Below are 24,940 nucleotides of genomic sequence, written 5' to 3'. Positions count from 1 at the left end.
AATTGATTCTTTCTTCACTACTTCATAAATCATGTGATAATAAGAGTGTAAACATTGGGCACCTGGAAGCAGTTCTACATATTCTAGGGCAGCCTTTCATAAGTGAAGTTTCATAAGTCAAGTAGTCGTGAAGAGAGACACAGTTCTTCTCTCTAATGAGAAACTTAGAGCTGACAAGTTAATAAGTTGCCTCAGGTGAGTTTAATTAGCTATTCTTTCTCTATTTGAACCACTTTCGTTTATCTGCAACAACTAGGAAGCTGGCATTAAAAACAAAATCATCTTTGGTACTGGCGACCATTGGCATGCCCCAACTTTGACAGCAAATATGGAATTCACCAAAGCAGTTTCACATTACTGAACATAGACCAAGAGTCTTAATTTTAATATTTTTGTTTGGTTATTTTGCTCCAATCTTCACATCAAACTCTACATGTTAAACATGTCAGATCTCTATTTTGGCTTGTAGACCAGTAGGTTAAGAATTCTTACACTTGCAAAAGATGTTCTTTTTCTGGTGTGATTATTACATTCATTATTTGTTCAAGTGAAGAATGGTGGAAATAGTGTAATGTTGCTATCTATGTAGATATTCCTTATTTGACTCAGAATGTGAACAACTTTTTAGGAATTGCATTTGCAGCACATCATTGATTTTCTTATGCGTCACTTTCTGAATTGCATTGCTACAACTCTTGATGTGCCTTTTCTGTTTGCCACCTTTTCATATCTCTCTTATCTTTATGTCTAATTCATTAAATCTTCTTTAAGTTGTAGGTTATATTCTTCCAAAAAAATAAAATAAAAAGAGAAGTCGTAAAATTAATTGCTCCAATAATTTTTTTTCTAGCTATGAGGCATTCAAATTTTTGGTGTGGAATTGTAGAGGTGCGGCGAGCCGTGCTTTTCATCGTTATTGTAAGCACTATGTTGATAGTTATAAACCAACAATGATGGTAGTGGTAGAGACAAGATGTGATCCTCTTAAAATAAGCAAGTCCTTTAAAAAACTTGGTTTTGATTCCTTTGGAAGTAGAGAGAACAGTGGTTATGCAGGGGGGATTGTTATTGTTTGGAAATTTGGGGAGATGGATATTAAAATTCTTCAGAAGGAGAGCCAATACATTCATACTATAATCAAGATTGATAAAGAGCCAGAATGGAATTTTACAGCGATTTATGCAAGTCCTCAAGAAAACAAGAAGAAGAGGTTGTGGGAACATCGACATCAGATTGCTAGTAATATGAGAGGTCCTTGGATGTTGGCCCGGGACTTTAATGACATTTCTCATGTAAGTGAAAAAAGAGGTGGAGTTCCAGCCACTTGGAATCGTTGTAAAACTTTTTGTGATAAAATGAACAAGTGCATGATAAGTGATGTGGAGTCTAGGTGGCCTTTGTTTACGTGGAGAGGTCCAATTTTCCATGGTGGTCAGCGAATTTATGAAAAACTAGATAGAGTTCTGAGCAATGACGATTGAAGGTTAATGTATCCTGAAGCTTATGTTAAGGTTTTGACGCGGGTGGAGTTTTCAGATCATCATCCTATTCTCATCAATTTGAAGGAAGAAGCTTTTTTCTATCATGAGAAGCCATTTAGATTTGAAAATGCTTGGCTTACAAATGATACGTACAATAACATGCTAAAGGAATCGTGGAAAGAGAATAGTTCCTTTGTTTTGAATCTGAAGAATGTTGTAGAAGGAATTGAAAAATGGAAATTTAATTCCTTTGATAAAATCAAAAGAGCTAAAAAGGAAATCATTAGAAGACTAGATGGGATTTAGAGAAAGCCTCAAACGGAGGATAATATAGGTTGCCTGGGGAGGCTGGAAGTCAATTTACAAAAGGAGTTGAGTAGTATCTTGAATGAGGAAGAGCTTATGTGGTATCAGCATTCGAGAGCTAGGTGGCTAGTTGATGAGGATTGTAATACCAAATATTACCACATGCCAACCATCTCTAGAAGGAAGAGGAATAAAATCAATATGCTGAGGGATGATAACGAAAACTGGATTACTGATCATGAAGAGCTAAGAAATCGTGTCACAGAGTTTTACAAAGAATTGTTTGCGTGTGCCAACAACTAGTGCAACTGGAAGTAGACTGATATCAGTTTTCCGAAGTTGAGTATTGATGTGATTCACCAATTACGGAAGGATATTAGTATTGATGAAGTCAAGAGTGCCTTGTTTTCTATGAAGTCGTGGAAGGCGTCAGGGCCAGATGGATTTCCAACTGGGTTTTATCAGAAAGCTTGGGATGTTGTGGGTGTTGGTTTAAGTGATTTTGTTAAAGAAACTTGGCAAAACCCTATCAACATTGCAGACATTAATAAGACAAGATATATGTCTTATTCTGAAAATTGATCAACCCCAAAAAGTTACTTAATTCCGCCCTATTTCATTATGTAATACGATGTATAAAGTTATAACAAAGGTGATAGTTGGAAGAATGAAATCGTATATGTCTCAGTTGGTGTCTTCCTACCAAACAGTTGGTGTCTAGCTAGTGAGGTCATTCATAGCATGCGTAATAAGAAGGGAAAGAAAGGCTACTTTGCAATGAAGATAGATTTGGCTAAAGCTTATGATAAATTCAATTGAGAGTTTATTTGGAGAACTTTAGCAGAAATAGGTTTTCCCGAGAAAATGGTTAACCTCATCATGCATGGTGTAACTAGTATGGAGGCCAATGTGAACTGGAACGGCAGTAGGAGTGATTTTTTTCGTCCTTAAAGAGGAATCTGTCAAAGAGACCCAATCTCCCCCTACCTGTTTTTCCTTTGCATGGACAAGCTGTCCCATTTGATTGAGCATGAGGTGAACAAGAATAAGTGGAAAGAATGGAGTGAATATAACTCACTTAATGTTTGCAGATAATTTGCTGATTTTTGGGGAAGCAGTGGAATCGCAAATGGGGGGTGTCAAACATACTTTAGACAGGTTTTGTCAAATGTCGGGGCAAGAGATTAGTATGGAGAAATTGAGTATCATGTTTCCGAAAAAAGTCACTAAGGGCATGAGATCAAAGCTAGTTGTGGTGTCGGGCTTTAAAGAAACTAATAGCTTTGGAAAATACTTGAGAGTTCCTCTCATAGGGAAAGCTCTTAAGAATGGCAATTTTAATTATGTTATCAAACTGATATCGAAGAAGCTTTCTAATTGGAAAGCACGACTGCTGCTTTTATGGGGAGAGTTACTCTTAAGAGTGTTATGGAAGCTATTCCGATTTATGACAAATAAGCTTTCTAAGGTGTGTATTAAGGAGATCCAAAATCTTTATAGAAATTTCATTTGGGGGGGGGGGGGGGTACAGAGCTGAAGAAGCATCATGCGATTAGTTGGGACAAAGTGGTATCAAGTAAAAGTGATGGAGGTTTAGGGCTGCGGGATCTTGATGTTATGAATCAGGTTTGTATAATGAAATTGGGTTGATGGAAGCTAGTATTTGTAGTATTTGTGATGGAAAAAGTATCCATGCTTGGAATGACAATTGGGTAGTTAGAGGCAGAAGTATTATGGATTACATGGTGAGCATTCCTCCCGATTTAAGTGAAGCTAGAGTTTGTGATCTGGTTAGTGATAACGGTGATTGGAACTAGGAGATGATAAATTGGATTCCTCAGGATTTAAAGCATAAAATTGCAGCAATCTATCTGTTTGTCTCTGATAGCAGTGAAGATAGTCGTATGGTTGCAACTGAGGATGATGGTACTCTTACCATTAGCAGTATGTACAAATACTTGATGGATGTCAATAATCCGAGTGAGAGTAAAGGTTGAAGGAGCATTTGGGAGCTGAAAGTTCCTGAGCGAGTGATGTGTTTCATTCGGGTGTTAAAGCATGATATACTTCTGACTGAGGATAGGAGTAGTACGAATGGTTTTGGGATTGTGAGCTGCAGATTGTGTGGTTGCACTCGGGAAGATACATTGCATGCTTTGAGAGATTGCAAATTCGCAAAAGCTGCATGGGAAAGTAGGATTCCTACCAAGCTTGCGCAGGATTAAAGTGGGTTGGCAGAATTGGATAAAGCTTAATATCACTGAATCCTTGAATGAGGAGGAGGATTGGTACGTATTGGGCCATTGGGTGCCATTCGATCTGGGAGTTGCGTAATAAAGAAGCTCGTGATGATAATTATGTGAGGCCGGATAACATCCAGGAAGCTATAGCTAAGAGGATGGAGGATTATTATGAAGCATCCATAATGAACTTCAGGATTATGGAAAGGGTAGGGTTGAAAAACTGATTCAATGGGAGTGTCCTCAGAACAATTTCGTCAAAATAAATGTTGATGGTGCGAGCAATCCGAATGGTGATTTTGGGTGTAGGGGGTTGTAAGAGATAGCTCCGGGAATTGGTGTGGTGGTTTTATCAAGTGGGTGGCTAGTAGCAGCGCTTTATTGGCGGAGATGTGGGGGATGTATGAAGGATTGAGGTTGGTGGTGGATCAAGGTTATTTGAATGTCATTTTAGAGTCAGACTCTAGAGAAGCACTGGATGATAATAACAAAGTTGGAAATAAAAAGTTGTTGCTAACTTGCTAGCTAAGCATGGAAGGATTTAAAGGGTGATTACGAGGTTTTTCAATTTGTGCCTAGTTGATTGGTCAGAAATTTTGAGAGTGATAGAAGTGGCGATTACTTTCCTAGGCCTAATTAGAAAATACAAGGTTATTTCAAAATTTTAAAATAATTTGGGACTAAACAACGTCAATTACTTTCCTTCAACTTATAATCTCCACCAATAAAATCTCAAAATTAGAAACAGTTGTTACATAAAATAAGGGATTTTTTTATACTTTGAATAGGTGAAAAAAATCTATGAAAATTTTAAAATATCATTCGGAGATGCTTCAAACGCACCTCATTAAATTTTAAGGTGTTTTAGAGGTGTATATCTGAAAATATCCTATTTATATTCGAACGTTAAATTTAAATATTCAGAAATATTTTCGGAGATGTATTTCAAGTGTTTTATTATGTCAAAGAGAGCATAAAAAAACTGCAATTTCAGGTAAACTTTCATCATTTCATCCCTCATTTACTTGCAATGCAGCTGTTTTTTGGATAAAAAAACTGCGTCGCTTCGAAAATGCATTTTCGAATCCATCCTAAATTATTTCGAAAGTGCATTTTCGAAACTATCTATTACATAAGCAAAATTCTTAACAGATTTTTTGTTTTTGCCCGTTTAAGATATGGTGCACCCCGACATATTTCTCAAAGATGTTTCGGCCAAGGTGAATGATGATGCTAAACCGAATGAGGTGAATGATGATTCTAAAATAATTGTTGTCGAGATAGATATGGAACAACAATTTTCAAATGATCAAGTTTTCAATGCTCGTCAACATATGCTTGACTGGGTCCGAATGGAAGCTAGCAAACTCGGGTTTGTGATTGGAAGGTCCGACAATGACACTAGTAGAAGGCAAGAATTTGTAACGATGATATGCGAGAGAGGTGAAAAATATGTTTCAAAAGTTTGGAAGTTAAAACATGATGACACCGGATCGAGAAAATGTGAGCGTCAGTATAAATTGCGCAGATCATGTAAGGTGGATGATATGTGGCGGTTTAGTGTCATTTGTGGTAAACATAATCATGTATTGGACACCAAGCTACATATATAATATATTTATTCAATATTTTACCGCTGTTTACTTTTACTGATTCAAGTGTTTTTATGTTTCCATAGTGCTCATTCTGCCTAAATAATTTCTATTTTTGGTTTACTATAATTCGGAAATACATATCCAAAATGTTTTTTAAAAAAATCATCAGGGAATGTTTCAGATATGCATATCCGAAAGCAACATTTTTCTTTAAAAAATAAGGGGTGGATTCGAAAGTGTATCTCTGAAACATGCCCCGACACAGGATAAGAAATCTTGGGACCAAATAGCTTCTAGTCTTCTATAAATAGTGTCTCTAACCAATTCTTCAACATCGCACACCACAAATCAGATATGACTCAAACATATCCTCACCTTACTTTTGTTTACTTCAATGGTGCGAAACCGCCACTTCAATTTAGGTTCTCCGAGGACACGCCGCTCGCCGAGCTGATTACCATACTCAATTCTCTCCTCCAATATCCAAAAAATCGGAAGGTAGTCAAGCTCGAGTATCGTTTACCATCACTTGATGCTGACATAAAGGTGCAGTTCACCCAGTTTGCACTGAAGACAGATGACGATTTAAAAATTTTGTGGAGTACTTTTCGCCGATACTCTACTAAAGGTCGGATTGAAGTCAATGCAAAGATTCAGAGATCTGGAGAATATGTCATTAAAATGTTGCAACGTCCTCAACTACCCGTTTATAACAATATGTAAAGTTAAATTTGTATTTCAATATCTATGTAATTTGAACCATCTATGTTAAATTTATATTAAGCTTCTCTGGTTTTTAGGTTTTGTTTCTGGAAATCATCATTTCGAATATGTACTTTCGAATCCCACCAATGGGTGAATTCGAAAATACATCTCCGAAAGCACACATAAAAAAAATGAAATGTGGTGCGATCGGAGATAAATCTCCGAATTCTAGAGATAAAAAAAGAATTTTGCCACTGACCCTTAAAACGGTTAGGAGGTCTAAAAAGAAATTCCCAAAAATAATCCATAGAATCAAAATGTTTATCTGACTTCTTCCTCTCATAACCCCTTTCTCCTAAGTGCTAGACCAAAATCACTAATAGTTCCTCTGCATCATCCAAGCCTCCAACTTCTCTTTACATTAACTAAGATTCTAACATCTCTTTGCAGCATCCATTATATCTACAAATAAAATAAATAAATAAACAAATAACATTGTTCATAAAATAAATAACTCATCAAGAAATCTGAGACAATAGACTGTGAAAAATTAGCAATGTGTTAGCAATATCAAATTTCAGAACATTAATTATTGTAACAATCGAACATCAGTTGGATAAATGGAAGAACACAATCGAACATCAAACTTGGAACTCAGAACACAGTACCTTAATCACACTTGCAGGTTTCCTCATAGGTGGAGGTCTACACCGCAGGAACCTCATAGGTGGAGTGGAGGTCTACGCCACAGGTTTGTCGCACTTGAAGTTCTTCCCAAATCCTGTAGCAAGTGCAAGTATGACAACTATATGTGCATGAATGTTATGGATGGGAATGTAAAATAACCATTCATCTCAGAATGACACTATATATGGAGGACAAGGGCATCGGAATACATGTTCTAGAATCGGTGAATCCAAACTTATATTCAATAGGACAAGGGCATCGGAGTACATGTTCTAGAATCGGTGAATCCAAACTTATATTCAATGAATTTTCACGTTCAACAAATCATCTCCTGCAACACTCTCTAATACCATTTGAGTAACTAGATTTTGGGGCTTCAACTCATCCTAAAATCTTACAAAACTTTATTTCCAAGTTCATACTTTTCCATAAACAATTTATTACCAAAACAAGCAATTATGTAGAAAATAAAACTGTGTTCCCTATAAAGCATTCATGATCTAAACTCTAACCTTTGTTCCTAGTGACTAAAAAATTGGAAGACCATTCCAGTTCGCAATACTTTTCTTTAACACATATTTGAGTAGACTGTGCACCTAATGCAACCTTAGTAACTCATCACACAGTAGCTTAATTTAGCCACAAGAACACATTAAGTCATTCTTTGCTTACTTCACTTAAGTGTCTAGCTTATACCTGTACCTTAGCAACTTAGCTTTAAGTTTAACTAACATTCTGAAACAGTTAAGCTTCGCAAGATCAAATTACTATGCAGAAGAACAAGTATAACTTAGATAAAATAAATGAAAAGATATCTGTTCTGTCTCGATTCAATTTAGTAGCCCTAAGACCAAATCTTAATCAACCTATTATCTTATGACCAATACATCTTTCTAAGTTCAATTACGAACAATAAACTATGTCTCAAAACTGCAGAATTAGAATTATGCAGCAAAACAGATACTGCCGGGAACTTTTCCGACTGTAAATTCATTACACCCATTAGCCAAGCCATATCAAGTTACTTCTTTTATTATGATAATGCTGGGAATATGGGAATATTAACAGTTACATTTCCCAATTTTTTATTTAAAAGCAGGAAAAAAATCATTCAGTCCTTCTAGAAATTTTGATAACAGTTCTAATTCCCTTATATTCCTAACCAGTGTTCCCTTTATCATGTTCTTTTGAGTCAAATAAATCATTCAATCATTCAATCCTAATAAAAAATTTAATTAAAATATTTGAAAACTTCATGCCTTGATTCAATTTGATGCAGCATTTCCAGAATATTCAAAGTCGGCCTCTATGGCACATATCTCACCCATTTCCATAGGAAGACCCCTCAGTCCAATGTACGGAATATTGAACGTGAAAACAAAGCTTTGTAGAATGGAATGTCGTAGTTACCTTTGATTGCTGATTCTTTTACAGTATGCTTTTCTAGGGGTTTTAGATGTCCTTATATCGTCCCATTTTTAAAAGAGAATGGGAATCGAAAATGCAACTGTATTAAGAGTAGATTTGAATAGATAGTACTAAACCATAATCTATAGGAAGATATCCCCGTCCAACTACGTAACAAACTTATCCTTGCCTTCACTTTCTATAACTCATCACCTATTAATTCTAACATTCTCTATAACTAACTACTGTCAGTTCACCCTTCCTCACTCGTTACCACAAGACTAACAAACTCATCCTCTTGGTCTTGATGAGTATTGAAATGAAATTTTTTATAATATAAAGCATCAAGATATGTTCTATTGCTAAAGATATTGGCTAGAGGTGTAATAGAACTAGTATAAACACAGTCCAACACTTCTAGAACAACAAAATAATTATAACAGTCTACCAATTTCCTTCAAATTGTAACTTACCAATAATTGAGTCAGTGCAACAGTGGTTGCAACTTGCAACTCCCGTGTGACTACAACTCTCCGCGGTCTTCAGGATCACAACTGCAACCACAAGTCAATACTTATAAGACATTAATTAATAATTTAAATAATGGAAAAGGGCATATTACCATGTTGTGTCCGGATCCGTTGCCTCACAAAAAAGGTCTATTCTTGAAGACCGGTTTTGTTGTATATGAAGTAGAATATTATATAGAACAATTGTGAGGTTTCTTATCGGGAACTATCTTAATGGTTTCACATATAGGGTTATAGTGGTTAGTGAAAACATGTATCTTATTCTAGTAACGATTAAGTGACTTTTATTCCAATGCATATGTATATCTTAGAGACAAATTCGATATCATGTATGATATTTGCGTAATGAATTGACGACACTATTTCCAAAATAATTAGAAAATCAAAGTGATTAAATTAAGTAATTAAGATATTAAAGTTGTAGAGTGATCATCGACTTGAGCTTATCCACAAAAACGACCAACATGAATGAGCCGACTAAAAAAAAAATTGGTTTAGACAAAGTGTTAAGAGGCAATTCTATGTTGAATATACGAGTTGAAAATTTACAAACAAGATTGTATTTGTGACATACTTGATTCTCCAATTATGAAACACATAGACAAATATGAACGAAGCAATTTGACTTTTGTATTACATAGTTGCAAGAAACAGAACCTGCTACTAAACATGTAGAATCAAAATCTACATATAAATTGGTAACATATATACAACTCCCTGAATCTATAATGCAAAGTCTTGTGTTCTAAATCTACATTTGGATTTGTAAGGATTGGAAATAGAAATAAACAGCCCAATTGCTACATGTACTTTGGTGGATATGAATCAAATGGACATTGTATTAATGGAAGTATTGTAACTTCAGAATAGCAATGACATTAAAAAGACAATAGAAACAGCTCAAAGCCAAAGGCTTCCAAACTTAAAAATGAAATCAGAACTTATAAATGTTCTACTTCACTAACCAACCTTTTACCCTAAATATCATGGCCCATGCTTATAGCAATGACATTCAAAAGATAAGAGCAACAGTTTAAAACCAAACATCTTGCGTGAAGGCCCATATAAGCATCTTCTCAATTTTTTATTTTATAGTAGACCTCTCACAATCATTTCACGAAGAAGTTTCTCTGCTTTATCATTTTCATCATTTTCAAATAGGGAAAGAATAATGATTTCATAAGTTTGAGCATCCGGAATGCAACCACTGTCTTTCATTTTTGACAGCAATGTCAATGCTTCATCAAACAAATCACTCTTACAAAATCCATGGATCATAACATTATATGTACAGGCATCAAGAGTGTAACCTTTGACCAAAAGTTCTTCAAAAACCTTTTTTGCATCCTTTAGTCTTCCACCTTTACACAATCCATCGATAAGAATAGTGTATGTGTACACATTAGGTTGAATACCTTTATCTTTAAATTCTTTAAAAAATGCAATTGCCTTATCAACTTGATGGTTTTTGCATAAAGCATCCAATATAGAATTGTACGTAATTATATCAGGTAGTTGACCTTTATCACGCATCTCATCGACAAGCTCCAAAGCATGTGAGATTCTTCCCAATTTGCACAAGCCATCAATAAGGGAACTATAGGTTATTGTATCAGGAATGATTTTGCTGCAATGCATTTCTTTGAAGAGATTAAGAGCTTCGTCTACCATTTTAACCTTACAAAGTCCATCGATCATGATAGTATAGCTCCAAACATCAGCAGTCACTCCCCTTTGGACCATAGTCTTGAATATACAATTGGCCTTGTTCACTTCATTTACTAGACAATATCCATTCATTAAAGAGCTATAAGTAACAACATTAAGTTTAATGTCATTTTTAATCATCATAGCTAACACATTTTGTGCTTCTTTCACCTTCCCTTCCTTACAAAACGCATCAACCAATATATTAAAAGTATACACGTTCGGATTGATGTTTTCCAATGTCATTATTTTAAATAAATCAATTGCTTCTTTCAATTTACCAATAATACAAAAGCCACTAATTAAAGCAGAGTAAGTGAAAACATTAGGAGAAATCCTCTTAGCGAGCATTTCGGAATATAAATCACATGCATCATTAATAAGTTTATGTTTGCACATGCTATCAATAATAGTAGTGTACATTACCACATCAGGGTGGACCAACTTCCCATCAACTCGTCTGAGCAACTGTAGCGCTGCAGTTGTTTGTCCGGCTTTGCATAGACCATTGATCAATATCCCATAAGTAACTTGGTCCAACTGAAATCGCTGAGCTAGTAGTTTATCATGAAATTGCAATGCTTGATGGAGGTGACCTTTGAGACAGAGACCCTTGATGATTGTATTCAAAGTTATGGCATCTGGGTGATAACCCCTTTTGAGAATCTTTGCAAAAACAGAAAAAGCAAAAGTAATATGACCCAATTGAGAAAGAGAATTGATGAGAATATTGAGAATTACCAAATTAGGAGTAACTCTACTGAATTCCATTTGGCGAGAAAGGAAAACAACAGTAGAGTAATGTTTGGCTTTGACAAGAGAAACTAAAATTTTGCCAAATTCAACGGCGGGTGGGGTGGGATTCTTATGGAGCATTTGGTTGAACAAGGAAACAACATCATCATTCAAATGGTGGAGACAGTGAGAGTATGGTCTCGATTTGGAAATGGAAACAGAAGCAGCGACGTACCTTAAAAACGACATTGTTGTCTTCTCGCTCGGCACACTGAACAAATTGTTGGAATTGAAATTAAAGAATAACTTATCGGATGGGACAGGGGAGTAATTTATAATAGTAAATGTTAGGTTTAAATATTTTTCTTTTATTTGCTTTGAATACTAGCTACTATCTATCTATCTACTTCTACTTCATCAAAATTTAAAGATGTCTGGATGAAAACCCTAGCATCAATCCTAACTCTACGATGACATGTCGTTTTAATAGTCATTCTTGCTCAATTCTAATTCTATTGTCTTTTTTTTCTTTTATAAAAGTTAATGTTTAAAAAATAACTTACTTATTTAAATATTAAAATATACTTTATCAGGAATAATTGGCCGTTTTGGACATATGCAGCCGTGGTGGTAATTAAGATAGAGAGAACACAAAGGATGAGAGAGAATACTCTAATGAATAGAGTGTAAAAAGGTATTTGTGTTCTATTTTTTTTTATAATTCATTTTAGACTTTTAGATAAATTTAATGGTGTATAAAAGTGATACACCCATGAACCATTCAGTTGATGGTTCATTCTAGAAGTGACCATAATAATATACCAAATAAATAGTTGAACAATTTCTTTTTGTATTTTGTAACTCCTATTATTTAATTATCGTGATTCACTCATTTATTATATTGATTTAAAATTTAATCACTTATTTGATTTGATTATTATTTTTGTTATATTATTGTTAGTTTGGAACTCCTACCTATGATATTGAGTTATCATTGTTTCAGTGTTTTAAAAATCGGACCGGATCGACCAGTCGGACCGGTCGAACCGGGAACCGGCCAGATAACCGGTCTGGTTCAATAGCTGGATCAAGAATGTCATTGAACCGGTGTGAACCGGTGTAAACTGATAAAACCGGCGGTTTTTGTGAACCGGTGGTTTAAATGCATTTTTTAATTTTTTGTGGTATTCTTCACATTATTTATAATTATTTTTGTTTAACTTTGTGATTTATTTTGTGGCATATAATAGAAACTCAAGTTATTCTATTACAAATATATAAATTTCCGTTTGTATTAATATAACGTTTGTTAGTCTCCTATCTAACTAATTATTTTTATGGTCTTTTATTAGTTGATGACGTTTTTTCATGTGAATCATAAGAAGATGATGATAAAATTGTATTACGTTATTGTTGTTTGGAAATTATAATGTTCGTTTAGGTAAGTAGATATCTATAGGCCTATTATTTGCATGATTTGAACTCTTATTTTGATTGATATATTTTTTTGTTATTTTGTTATTTTATATTTCTTTCTCATTTTTGTATCGGTTAACATAAATATAACTATTTTTTCACTCATTTTTGTATCGATTAACATAAATATAACTATTTTTTCACGTGAACCAGGAGTATAAATATTGAGACATTCGTTTTTCTTTAATTGTTACATAATTGTTGATCTAGAGATCTATGAGATTGTTTTTGATATAAATACATCTATTTTTAATCTTAATATTTTTCAATTTCTATAATATTACTATTCTAACTATTGTATTCATTTGTAATAAATAATTTAAAGAAGAATAGTTTCACTTCAAATATGATAACCTCTTATCCTAAGTTTTTTAAGAGTATGCTACTAAACATGAAAAAATTTCACATATATTAATGATATTTTTATACACATTTAAAATAAATATTTTATATTATAACTTTTCTGATTTCTAAATTCTCCTTGGACAGAATCAATAAAAATTAAGTTTTTCTTATAACAAGTCAATAATTTTTATTTTAATAATCCGCAATTCTGTTTGGAAATTCAAAATAAGTTTATCATAAATATGATGTTAACAAATGGAAATATATTTTAAATTATTTTTAGACTATTGGAATTCATTTAAATGAGTATCTTTGATAAAAATATTTTTAAATTAATTTATTAATTAAATAGTTGAAAATAAATAAAGTAGTTAAAAAATAATTGGGATAAAAAATTATAAATTTAAGTTATTTTTTATTTTATTTTAAATTATAGTCCAAACAATATATAAATAGTTGAGTTGCATATTTAAGCATTGTACACCAAAACTAAAAATTCTAATAAAAAAAATTAAATAACTAAAAACTTAGACTGATAAATGAAATATATTTACGTTTTAATATGTGCAAAATTATATTCAAATATAATATATCATATAAATTTATTGGATATTTTATAATTGATAGAAAAAATATATTAATTATCTATAAGAGTTAAAAGGTAGTGCACTGACAGTGTAAAATAATTTTACACTGTCATCCAATAGAAAATTATAAATGTTCCATGTCATTAAGTTTTTTTTAAATAAAAAAATGGTTTAATTAGATACATGGGTGGTGATTGGTTGACAGTGTAAAAATATTTTACACTGTCAGTGCATCACCCCTTTTCTCTATCTATAATATTTGTCAAATTTATAAATTCACATGAATTTTCATATTTTAAATATGTTTTTAATTTTTTGTTGAGATTTATTCATTAAACTATTGTTATCTAATTTTTTTTGTAATTATTAAAAAATTAAATATGTATCATATAAAAAACCCAAGCAACCCACGGGTAATTTTACCTAGTTTTATCTCAATGCTTTGATGAAACCTCTCAAGTCAACCATGCCGAATAGTCGTTAGTTAGAAAAACAAAAAATGCGGCTTTTGACTGAATCATGGGTAGGGGCTAGTGTGCTTCTTGCTTTCCCCAATGTTTTAGAACACAGATCATTTTGCAATGTTATTTTTTTAGGCAACAATACTCATTTTAATCCCTTAAGTATACCCTCAATCCACTTTGGTCTCTTAACTTTTTTCGTGTCATTTTGATCCTTTAATTTTCTAAAAGCAACCACGTTAGTCCTTCAGTTAGTGAGCTGTTAGTCAAAGTCTAAAAACACGTTCGAGGTGGCAGTTGACTTGATGAGGTGGATATGTGGAGTCCAGATGGCAAAGGAAATGAACTCTTTAGACTATGTTAGGCAACATGAGAAGATCAAAAGCATATTTCTCCTACAATAACACATCAGAAAGAAGAAACATGAAGCTACAAAGGCGATTTTGAAGGAAGGTGATGATTGCGATTGTAGGGACAAATGAAGGCCAATTTTTTATTCCAGGTAAGTAAAACCTACATGTTTTTGTAACAAGAATATGGCTTTCTACAGATTGTTGGTAGATTTAGGATTTTCCGCAGTTTTAGGGTTTTGGTATATTTAGGGCTTTTTACATATTTAGGGTTTTGGTAAATTCAGAGCTGTGAATGTTTGTTCTGGTCTCATGTTAGGTGACGGTTACTACTTGAATAGTGGTAATGGACGAATTTTTGAAGTTCACAATTCACCACAGTGGTGCATTCGTTGATCCTAAACGTAGCAATGTTGAGAAAATGTATTACAAGGACCCACAATTTGGGATGAATGCCCTAGTTGATGACAAAGGAGCTCTAGAAATTACAAACCTCCACAGGATGCATCAAAGAGTTGATATCCTCATTGAACACAGTTTGTCTCAACCTGATTATTTTAATGGTCTTTTGGATAATATTGGTGAGGCGCCTGACAATAATGTAGATGAGGTGGAAGAGTTTCTTAACAAGTTGTTTGATGACATTGTGGAGAAGTTGAATAGTGCTAATGTTGGGGATGGAGGTTCTAGTGTTGCAGAGAAAGTGTGGAGAAGATACAGAAGAATACAAGGGGATGATAATGACAGTGATGATCCTCAAATTGGTTGTGACAGTAATGGAATTAGTGGAGTTAAAAAGGAAGAAATATCCAATTTTCAAAGAAACCAAAGATATGACCAACTACAAATGGGAGGTTGGCGTGTATTTTACCTCAAAGAATGATATTAAGGATGCAATAGCCACATATGTTGTTCATAATGGTAGAGACCTAAAGTTCAGAAAAAATGACAAGAAAAGCATGAGGGTGAGATGTAAGGATGGTTGTGAAGGTATGCATATCCCCTCGAGCGTAACCAAACTGGCGCAGAGCTAATGAAGGATTATAAGTGATACCTCCTATAATTCCAAGGAGTGGCACATTAGGGAATTCCCCATAATGATCAATAATAGTAATGTCTTCCTGAGATCGGGCACACCAATGGATATCTGATGGGAGAGTGACATTATCCTTCAAGACCACTACATCCTTTGTTCATTCTTCAACACTGATTGGGGAAGATGTGAAATAAACCACTTGGATATTAGAGGTATGCAACACATGAGAGTCCCTCGCTCCTTAACGGTATGAGTTTGAAGTGAGAGAAGAATGTATCCAAGCAAAGTAGGTACCGGGTTGTGAGTCAAATAACTCCTCAAAAGCATGATAACTCATAGCATTTAGGAACAATCGAGCTTTCTAAATCAGAAACTTAGCAAGAAAACCTTTGACTCCACTCCTTGTTTTCCAATTAGACACAATATCTGACTTCTTCATATGTAAGACTGCTGTAATAACTTTAGGTTTTAGAACATTCTTTAAACCTGTGAAGGGTACCTGATCAATAATGGGTATACGAAGTATCTTAGAGAAATCTTTCATTGTAGGTACCTACTAGTAATCTGGGAAGGTGAAACAGTGATGTCTGTTAGGTGCCAAATATTGTTAATATTTAGTTTAATTAGTGGCACCTTTGAACCGATTTTATCGAGTATGCTTTTAATTCTTTGAAGTTTTAGATAATTATTTATAGTTTACAATTTTTAGCTTTCATTTTATGTTAATTTGTGTTTTTAGTCTTGATTGTGTAGGTTTTGGCCAATTTTGGGATGTTTGGAGCTTGTTTTAGCTTGACAAGAGAGTGCCTGGCAGAAGTATGCGCGCGTCGCGCGGGCATGTGGGCGCGTCGCGCCCTGGGCAAGAGATTTTGAAGCTTCATCCAGAGATCTGCGCGCGTCACGCGCATGGGCGGTTTATATTTTATAAGTGTAATGGCGCGTAGCGCGCTGGAGGGCGCGGCGCGACGCGCCCTGGACAGATTTCAGAAAAACTATATAAAGAGGTTTTCAGATATTTTGAGGTTGTTGGTTGATTTTGAGAGCTTAAGAACACTTGTCTACTGTAGCAAATATAGAGTTGAAGATTGGAAGCCTTGATCGTCGATTAATCGCCTTTGATGCTTGTTGATCTTCATCCTTTCCTTCTTGTGCAAGTTACCATTCTCATGGATAGCTAAATCCCTTTTGTATCAAGATAAGATGTAATCTTCCTAGCCTTTTTTATGTTTTTCTTGTGAATATATGTGTATGAACAAGTGATGATCAATATAGATGGTTTAGTTTGTTTATTAAAGCTTTTCTTTGGTATAAATGTTTGAGACATCAATGTTTGTATCTAGAACTAACTCATCATCTTTCAAACTATAATTTGCAGACATGGATTTAGAGTTTGATGTTTACTAAGTATCGGTTTTAAAACGTTATTTGTATTGTTTAAACGGTGGAGAAATCGTCGGTTAAACAATACGGTAAATCTAGCTATATCGTTGCGGACACGGACGATATAGGTGTCGATACGTAATTATATTGATCGTTAGCAAGTTCATAAGCGTATATTTATAAGGAAACATACAAACTTAGGTCGATGAAATCGAATCTTGATGCATTTTCTTTAACTTAGAACTTTCATTAATTTACTCTTTGCTACTAAAATTGAATGATCTTTTGCAAACCTAAAACTAAAGTAACATTAACTCAAGACAAAATAGGCTATAGAACGGCGGTGATATCGCAATAATCCCTGTGGATACGATATAAACGAAAAGTACACCACAATACTCTTTCAACAAAATGGCGCTGTTGCCGGGGATTGTTGTTTAGATATTGCAAGCATTGCACTAGTTTATTTTGTATTGAGTCTTATAATTAATATCTTGTTTCTAAATTTATTTTCCTTGTGTTTGTTAATTTGCTTGGTTAGTTTTTCAGATTACAGTTTATGCGAGGACGTATACCTGCAGATCAACTCCTTTTTGATCCTGAGATTGAGAGGACTGCTCGTAGAGAGAATAGCAAAACTCGTAGGAGGAGACAACTAGCTAGGGAAAGAAGACAACAACAAGAAGCATCTTCTTCTTCAACTCCGGTTGAAAACTTGGTTGAGGAAGAAATGGCTGCGGATCCTCCAGCTCGAGGGCCATGTGTTAACAGCCCTCGTCTCAATGCACAATTTGCTCGTGATCAGGCCAATGGAAGAAACTCCGAAATGAAGACGGGGTTACTTCAATTATTATACCAAAACCCGTTCACAGGGGCAGATCACTTGTTTAAGTTGAGTAGTGACAATCTGTTGAGAAGATGTGTCGCGAATGAGGAGACAAAAAGCATTTTGTGGCATTGCCACAATTCGCCGTATGGTGGTCATTTTAATGGTTTGCGTACGGCCACAAAAGTCCTTCAATCGGGATTTTGGTGGCCTACTTTGTTCAAAGATGCTTACCACCATGTTGCCTCATGCGACAGTTGTCAACGAACTGGTGGAATAGGGAAAAGAGAGGAAATGCCCCTCCAAAGTATTGTAGAAGTAGAAGTATTTGATTGTTGGGGCATTGATTTTGTTGGACCATTCCCTTCCTCAATGTCAAATGAATACATCTTGGTAGCTGTGGATTACGTGTCTAAGTGGGTGGAAGCGATTGCTTCACCCAAAGCGGATGGTAAGACCTTGATAAAGTTTTTGAAGAAAAATATATTTTCGCAGTTTGGCTCGCCAAGAGTGATAATTAGTGATGGTGGATCTCATTTCTGTAATGCTCCGCTTGAAAAAGTGTTGGAGCAATATGGAGTAAAGCACAAGGTAGCTACTCCATATCATCCACAAACTAATGGGCAAGTTGAGAGGACCAATAGAGAGATTAAGAGAATTCTTGAGAAAACTGTGTCTAGCTCTAGGAAGGATTGGTCAATGAAGTTAGATGAAACCTTGTGGGCGTATCGGACCGCTTTCAAAGCACCGATCGGTCTTACACCATTCCAAATGGTGTATGGTAAAAGTTGCCACCTTCCCGTAGAACTAGAACATAAGGCATATTGGGCCTTGAGGCTTTTGAATTTTGACCACAAGTAGTGTGGAGAGAGAAGAAAAATCCAACTTAATGAGTTGGAAGAGATGAGATTGCATGCCTATAAGTCTAATTCGATTTACAAGGAAAAGACCAAATTCTATCATGATAGTAAGGTTAGAATGAAGGACTTTAAGGTAGGGCAATTAGTTTTACTCTTCAATTCCCGGTTAAGACTTTTTCCGGGAAAGTTGAAGTCTAAATGGTCCGGACCGTTTTTGGTCAAAGAGGTTAGAAGCCATGGGGCTATTGTGATAGAGGACCAAAAATCAAACCAAGAGTGGGTAGTAAATGGTCAGAGGTTGAAGGTTTATCGAGGAAGCGATTTTAATCGTGAAACTTGTGTTTTATCGTTTGGCGATCCTTGATTGCCTTTGACCGTCGAGCTGACCGACGTTAAACAAAGCGCTCTTGGGAGGCACCCCAAGTTGTATATATTCACTTGTATTTGTGTTCTTTGTGCAGGTGGGATTTTTGAGTTGTCGTCGAGCCAGAAACGATCTACCGGTATTTTTGGGCGTGCTGAAACAATGCAGTTTTTCTGCTGTTTCTGGTGTAGCGCGCGTCGCACCCATATGCGCGCGTCGCGCGCTATGTGAACTCAAGGACCCCCTTTCAGGCAGAGATGAGGGCGCGTCGCGCCTATTCTGCGCGCGTCGCGCGCTGTACGTATTTTTGAAAATAATAATAATTCTGTTTGGGCCCACCCATGCTGGGCCCGACCCGGTTTCGTGGCAGAAGAGGTTCTTAGGGTTTTTGGAGGTTTTGCCTCCATTCTTCCCTTTCTCCTCTTTTTTCAAAGAAAAGAAAAACAACACACACACTTGCTCTTTTAATTCTTGCATTTTCCTCACTAAATATCGTCTCTCTACCATCATCAATCACCAAAGGTTTGTTCTTCTTCTCTTATCTTTCCATTAACTAAGTTTTAGTTGTTAGGTTTTTAGATTTAGGAATATTTAGAATAATTTTGAAAAACTAGGGTAGAAAACAATCGTTTGCTGTATCTTTTGCTTTCTGGAACCTTTGGAAGGGAGGAGAAGCTTGTCTCCTCTTCTGTTTTATAGTTTTTGAAGGAATTTTTCTGGGTTTCGCAGAGCGCGCGTCGCGCCTTGTTCAGCGCGCGTCGCGCCCTGGGTTAAACTTTGAATTTTTTTTATGCATTTTGTGAAGTTGTATAGGGTCTGTTTTGTGATTGATGATGAATGTGGATTGATGTAGGCTATTAAAATAGAGGTTATGCTAACTTTGCTTCAATTTTTGTGTGTTTTGTTTGATTTGAAATTGTGCAGGAATGGCACCCTTTTTGAAGAGAAAGAAGACTGGTTCTGGTGAGGGATCTTCCTCACAAGCTGGCAGGTTTGATCGGACGAAGTTTCTAGGTCCGAAGCAAGAGGCGAGGTACCATGAGCTCGAAAGCCGAGTTGTGTGGAGTGAACGCACTGTGGTTCCTATTGACCACGGCCTCTTCCAAAGGGCGTGGACTGCTTTGTCTGAAACATGCTGGGACAAGTTGTTCACTCCACCAAAATTCTATCAGGTGGAGATTGTCAGAGAATTCTACGCAAACGCCTTGCCTCCGAGCGGTTGGTCTGGCACTGAAGCTTACCCGTTTAAAACATGTGTGAGAGGTAAGGCCATTGATTTTAGCAAAGAGGCTATTTTTGATTTTCTGGATAACCCTCTTGCTTTGGTAGAAGAGTGCCAGTACCATCCCAGGTTGAATAGAGGAAACTGGGACGTGGAGAGTATAAGGGAGAGGATTTGCAGGACTGGTTTCACCTATACTCTGACTAAAGCTGGGCTGCCAAAGACTTTTACTCGTAGTCAGTTGACGGAGGAGGCTCAGTTGGTGACTTCGGTGGTCCTTTACAACATTAGGCCACGGAGTCACACTTCCTCCCTCACCATTGATACGGCAGGTTTGGTTCAGGGTATTTTGGAAGGTGATAACATTGACGTGTCTCGGATCGTGGCAAATGAGCTGAAAAGAGTCGCCCTGAATGAGACTCTTCATGGAGATGGGGTGAAATGTAGGTTGATTTTTCCTGGTTTAATAATGGGTTTGTGCAGGAAGGCTGGTGTTCGGTTCCCATCTGGTGGCATGATCCCCATGGATGGTGTTATAGATGATATTTTTGCTAACAGGTACTGTTTACCTGGAGGTCGTCCTTTCGGTGCTGCTCAAAGTGCATCTGACCTTCCCGATGCTTCTCAAGCTGTTCCGGTTGCTGCTGCACCGCCTGCTGGTCCTCAGTATGGTGATGCAAGTGATTGGAACTATCAGATACATATGGCGCATCAGAGAGCATTTATGTTTTTGCAGGATTCTATCCGGCAGCTTTCTCTGCAGCAGCCTGTTGGTACCCGGGATGATTTATCTGCTTATGCTTCATGGCCTGAGGGCAGGCCAGATCCTGAGGAGGGGATGGCTGATGATGAAGAGGATACTTCCGATGCGGAGTAGTTCTTCTGCTTTATTTTTATCGCTTTATTTTTATTGTTTTTAGTTTTATGTTAGAACAATTTCTACTTTTTTTTTTTTTTTAATTTTGTTCCATCCTGGTGGATGAGGTACTTTGAAAGGCTAAGTTTACGCCTTTGGATAGTTAACACCGGTTTGGTGTGGTTTCTTCTTATATATATATAAGTTCAGTTTACTTTATTTATCGCATTTATTTTTTTTTTAGTATTTATATTTAAGATATAATTAATTTTGATGAGTTGTCCTGATGATTAATTAGCTGGAACACGACTTTTTGTTGTCACGATGAATTTGGCTGATGCAACACAATTTGAGTGGTGATGATATAAGTTGAAAACTGTACGTGCAAGGTACATCCTTTATCGTTTTGTTTATCAAGTACCGTTGATTCTGATGCTTTTAAATTGTACAAATTAGTTGTCATTAATTTCTGTTGATAAAATTAGTTCAATTGTGAATCATTTTAGCCTAGCTGTAGTTGTGAGGAGACTTTCCACTGTGTAGATATATAATAAATTGTGCTGGATACCAGCAATGTGCGCTTTAACTCGTTTTTAGTATGATTAATCTTGCATTTATTATTAAATTGTGTTAAGCATGAAAGTGATCAAGGCGTTTTGTTCTGCACTACGAGTATAACTTCTCTACCATATATAACTTACCCGGTGAGTGTGTGTGCATTTGATAACCATTTTGAGCCGTTTTTGCCAAGATTCAATCGGTATCAATTCCTTGTCTATATTTGCCGATTTTTGATCTGAATCTTGATGATTTTCTTTCAACCTTGAAGAGCACCATTAATTGTGGTTAGGAATGATTCCTTTTCGCCTTAGAATAGAGAGCATTCGTGATTATATGGTGGTAATATTCAAGTTGGGGAGAATAAATTTTTTTTGGTTGTATTGGTAATGAGAAGTAAATAAGTGATTGCTCAAGAGAAAAAAGAAAAAGAAAAAGAAAAAGAAAAAAAAGCTTTGTATAGAGCTAGTCCTTTAAAATAAAAAGGTGAACTCTTGAGCAATAATGTTGTATGATCTGTTGATAAAGAGGTGTGGATGTAAGTGTATTTGAATGCTCTCTTAGGTATTGACCCTTTCGATTCAATGGCCGTGAGATATGACACTTCGTTGTTAACCAAGCCAAGCTACAACCCGAAAGTCCTTAGTGATTCATGCTTATATACTTTTTATTTATTCTGTGCCTAGATGAGTTCATAATTAATTCGGTATGTTTGCGTCATTGTCTGGTGAGTGTTAGGATCCTCCATTTTTGTTCTCTCAGAGGGAAGTGTGTAGGTGTGATTCATTTTTGAACTTCTTTTGCTTATGGAATTATTTTGACATAAAATTTGTACATGGCGATTAGCATTGTTATCATGGTGCTTCGATGGAAACTGGTAAGGATTGATCTTTCTGTACTGTTGGAATTTGAACCACTCAATTGTTCTTGTTCTGCTTGATTGTTTCATTTGTGAAATTTTGTGTTCCCGGTAATTTATCATTGTTTTGTTTGAGGACAAACAAGAGTTTAAGTTGGGGAGAGTTGTTAGGTGCCAAATATTGTTAATATTTAGTTTAATTAGTGGCACCTTTGAACCGATTTTATCGAGTATGCTTTTAATTCTTTGAAGTTTTAGATAATTATTTATAGTTTACAGTTTTTAGCTTTCATTTTATGTTAATTTGTGTTTTTAGTCTTGATTATGTAGGTTTTGGCCAATTTTGGGATGTTTGGAGCTTGTTTTGAGCTTGACAAGAGAGTGCCTGGCAGAAGTATGCGCGCGTCGCGCGGGAATGTGGGCGCGTCGCGCCCTGGGCAAGAGATTTTGAAGCTTCATCCAGAGATCTGCGCGCGTCACGCGCATGGGCGGTTTATATTTTATAAGTGTAATGGCGCGTAGCGCGCTGGAGGGCGCGACGCGCCCTGGACAGATTTCAGAAAAACTATATAAAGAGGTTTTCAGATATTTTGAGGTTGTTGGTTGATTTTGAGAGCTTAAGAACACTTGTCTACTGTAGCAAACATAGAGTTGAAGATTGGAAGCCTTGATCGTCGATTAATCGCCTTTGATGCTTGTTGATCTTCATCCTTTCCTTCTTGTGCAAGTTACCATTCTCATGGATAGCTAAATCCCTTTTGTATCAAGATAAGATGTAATCTTCCTAGCCTTTTGTATGTTTTTCTTGTGAATATATGTGTATGAACAAGTGATGATCAATATAGATGGTTTAGTTTGTTTATTAAAGCTTTTCTTTGGTATAAATGTTTGAGACATCAATGTTTGTATCTAGACCTAACTCATCATCTTTCAAACTATAATTTGCAGACATGGATTTAGAGTTTGATGTTTACTAAGTATCGGTTTTAAAACGTTATTTGTATTGTTTAAACGGTGGAGAAATTGTCGGTTAAACAATACGGTAAATCTAGCTATATCGTTGCGGACACGGACGATATAGGTGTCGATACGTAATTATATTGATCGTTAGCAAGTTCATAAGCGTATATTTATAAGGAAACATACAAACTTAGGTCGATGAAATCGAATCTTGATGCATTTTCTTTAACTTAGAACTTTCATTAATTTACTCTTTGCTAATAAAATTGAATGATCTTTTGCAAACCTAAAACTAAAGTAACATTAACTCAAGACAAAATAGGCTATAGAACGGCGGTGATATCGCAATAATCCCTGTGGATACGATATAAACGAAAAGTACACCACAATACTCTTTCAACAATGTCTAGGATCAAAGACCCAAAACATGACTCTCATCATGTCTTATTTAAAACCTGAGGTAACCAAACTGAGTAGATAACCATGCATTTTGGTGAATTGTGAGTTTTCGGGAACCATCAAGACCAATTCTTTAATCTGGGAAGGAACCCTTACAAAGTTGATTCGAATGAAATTTCTAGGAATGGAAGCCATGACCTGCAACAAAGAACAAAGATAAATTCCTCGGTCCTTGAAATGGTTAGTGAAAATGATATGTTATGATGTTATGATGTCATGTACATGTTAATAGCAAACACAAACAATTCACACAATAGCCTTAAGTTTAAAGGCTTGCATGATGTCCAAAGGTAAGTACCCTTCCCCATTGAGGTTTAGTTGGCTCAACCTGTCTTAGAATAGTAAACGGGTTCTAAGAGACTCATATCACGGATCTTTCTCGCAAGTTTTATTTTAATGGGAACCCGAATGGCCGACCAAAACATCCCGAAAGTCAAATCTCAATGAGCGTAGCCTAGAGTATCAAATAACTTCGGACTGCACCAAAGCCGGTTGTCTCACTACCTTCTAATGGCCAAAGATGAGTTAACTAGGGTTCTAAAAGATTGCAACCATCATATCAACCATATCGGTACATGTCGTACAGTCTCCATGATCTATTGTCATTTACCTAAAGTATAACTAGATCCGGGTGTAGGATCTTTCACACAAGTAAATACCCAAACAACCCTTTAAAGATAAAGCAATAAAGTCAAACAATTTAAAGCGATTAGAAGTGATCTAAACTATAAGGTAACCCCTCCACTTTAAGCATCTCCCAAGCATAGTCGTCAGTCCTGTAATACGGTAGGAGAACTGAATTTTTTTGTTTTTATCCAAATGTGCGGATTGCTAGAGTAACAACCGACTTTTCTTTTATCCAATAAACAAAGGTTGAAAAGAACAGGAAAGACCTTGATAGATTTTGAGCTCGGGGGGTAAGTTATAGAAAGGGAAGATATTAGCACC

At 35.7% G+C, this 24,940-nt stretch overlaps 3 protein-coding genes across 3 annotated transcripts; 2 read left to right on the top strand and 1 right to left on the bottom strand.

Moving 5' to 3' along the window:
* Nucleotides 1-5,205: 5,205 nt before the first annotated feature.
* Nucleotides 5,206-5,640, top strand: LOC131650897 (uncharacterized). Its single transcript, XM_058920600.1, has one exon. The coding sequence runs from the start codon at nucleotides 5,206-5,208 to the stop codon at nucleotides 5,638-5,640; it is 435 nt and encodes a 144-aa protein (XP_058776583.1).
* A 336-nt stretch (nucleotides 5,641-5,976) lies between these two features.
* LOC131650896 (uncharacterized) lies at nucleotides 5,977-6,345 on the top strand. The gene has a single exon (XM_058920599.1). The coding sequence runs from the start codon at nucleotides 5,977-5,979 to the stop codon at nucleotides 6,343-6,345; it is 369 nt and encodes a 122-aa protein (XP_058776582.1).
* Nucleotides 6,346-8,984: 2,639 nt separating this feature from the next.
* Nucleotides 8,985-11,855, bottom strand: LOC131653289 (pentatricopeptide repeat-containing protein At1g63080, mitochondrial-like). Its single transcript, XM_058923383.1, has one exon. It carries the CDS (start codon nucleotides 11,640-11,642, stop codon nucleotides 10,041-10,043), a length of 1,602 nt encoding a protein of 533 aa, XP_058779366.1. The 5' UTR covers nucleotides 11,643-11,855; the 3' UTR covers nucleotides 8,985-10,040.
* Nucleotides 11,856-24,940: the final 13,085 nt, after the last annotated feature.

The sequence above is a fragment of the Vicia villosa genome, linkage group LG2 (assembly GCF_029867415.1).
Source record: "Vicia villosa cultivar HV-30 ecotype Madison, WI linkage group LG2, Vvil1.0, whole genome shotgun sequence".
Lineage (NCBI taxonomy): Eukaryota > Viridiplantae > Streptophyta > Magnoliopsida > Fabales > Fabaceae > Vicia > Vicia villosa.
The sequence above is the reverse complement of the archived record's forward strand: the minus strand, read 5'-3'. Positions and strand labels throughout refer to the sequence as shown.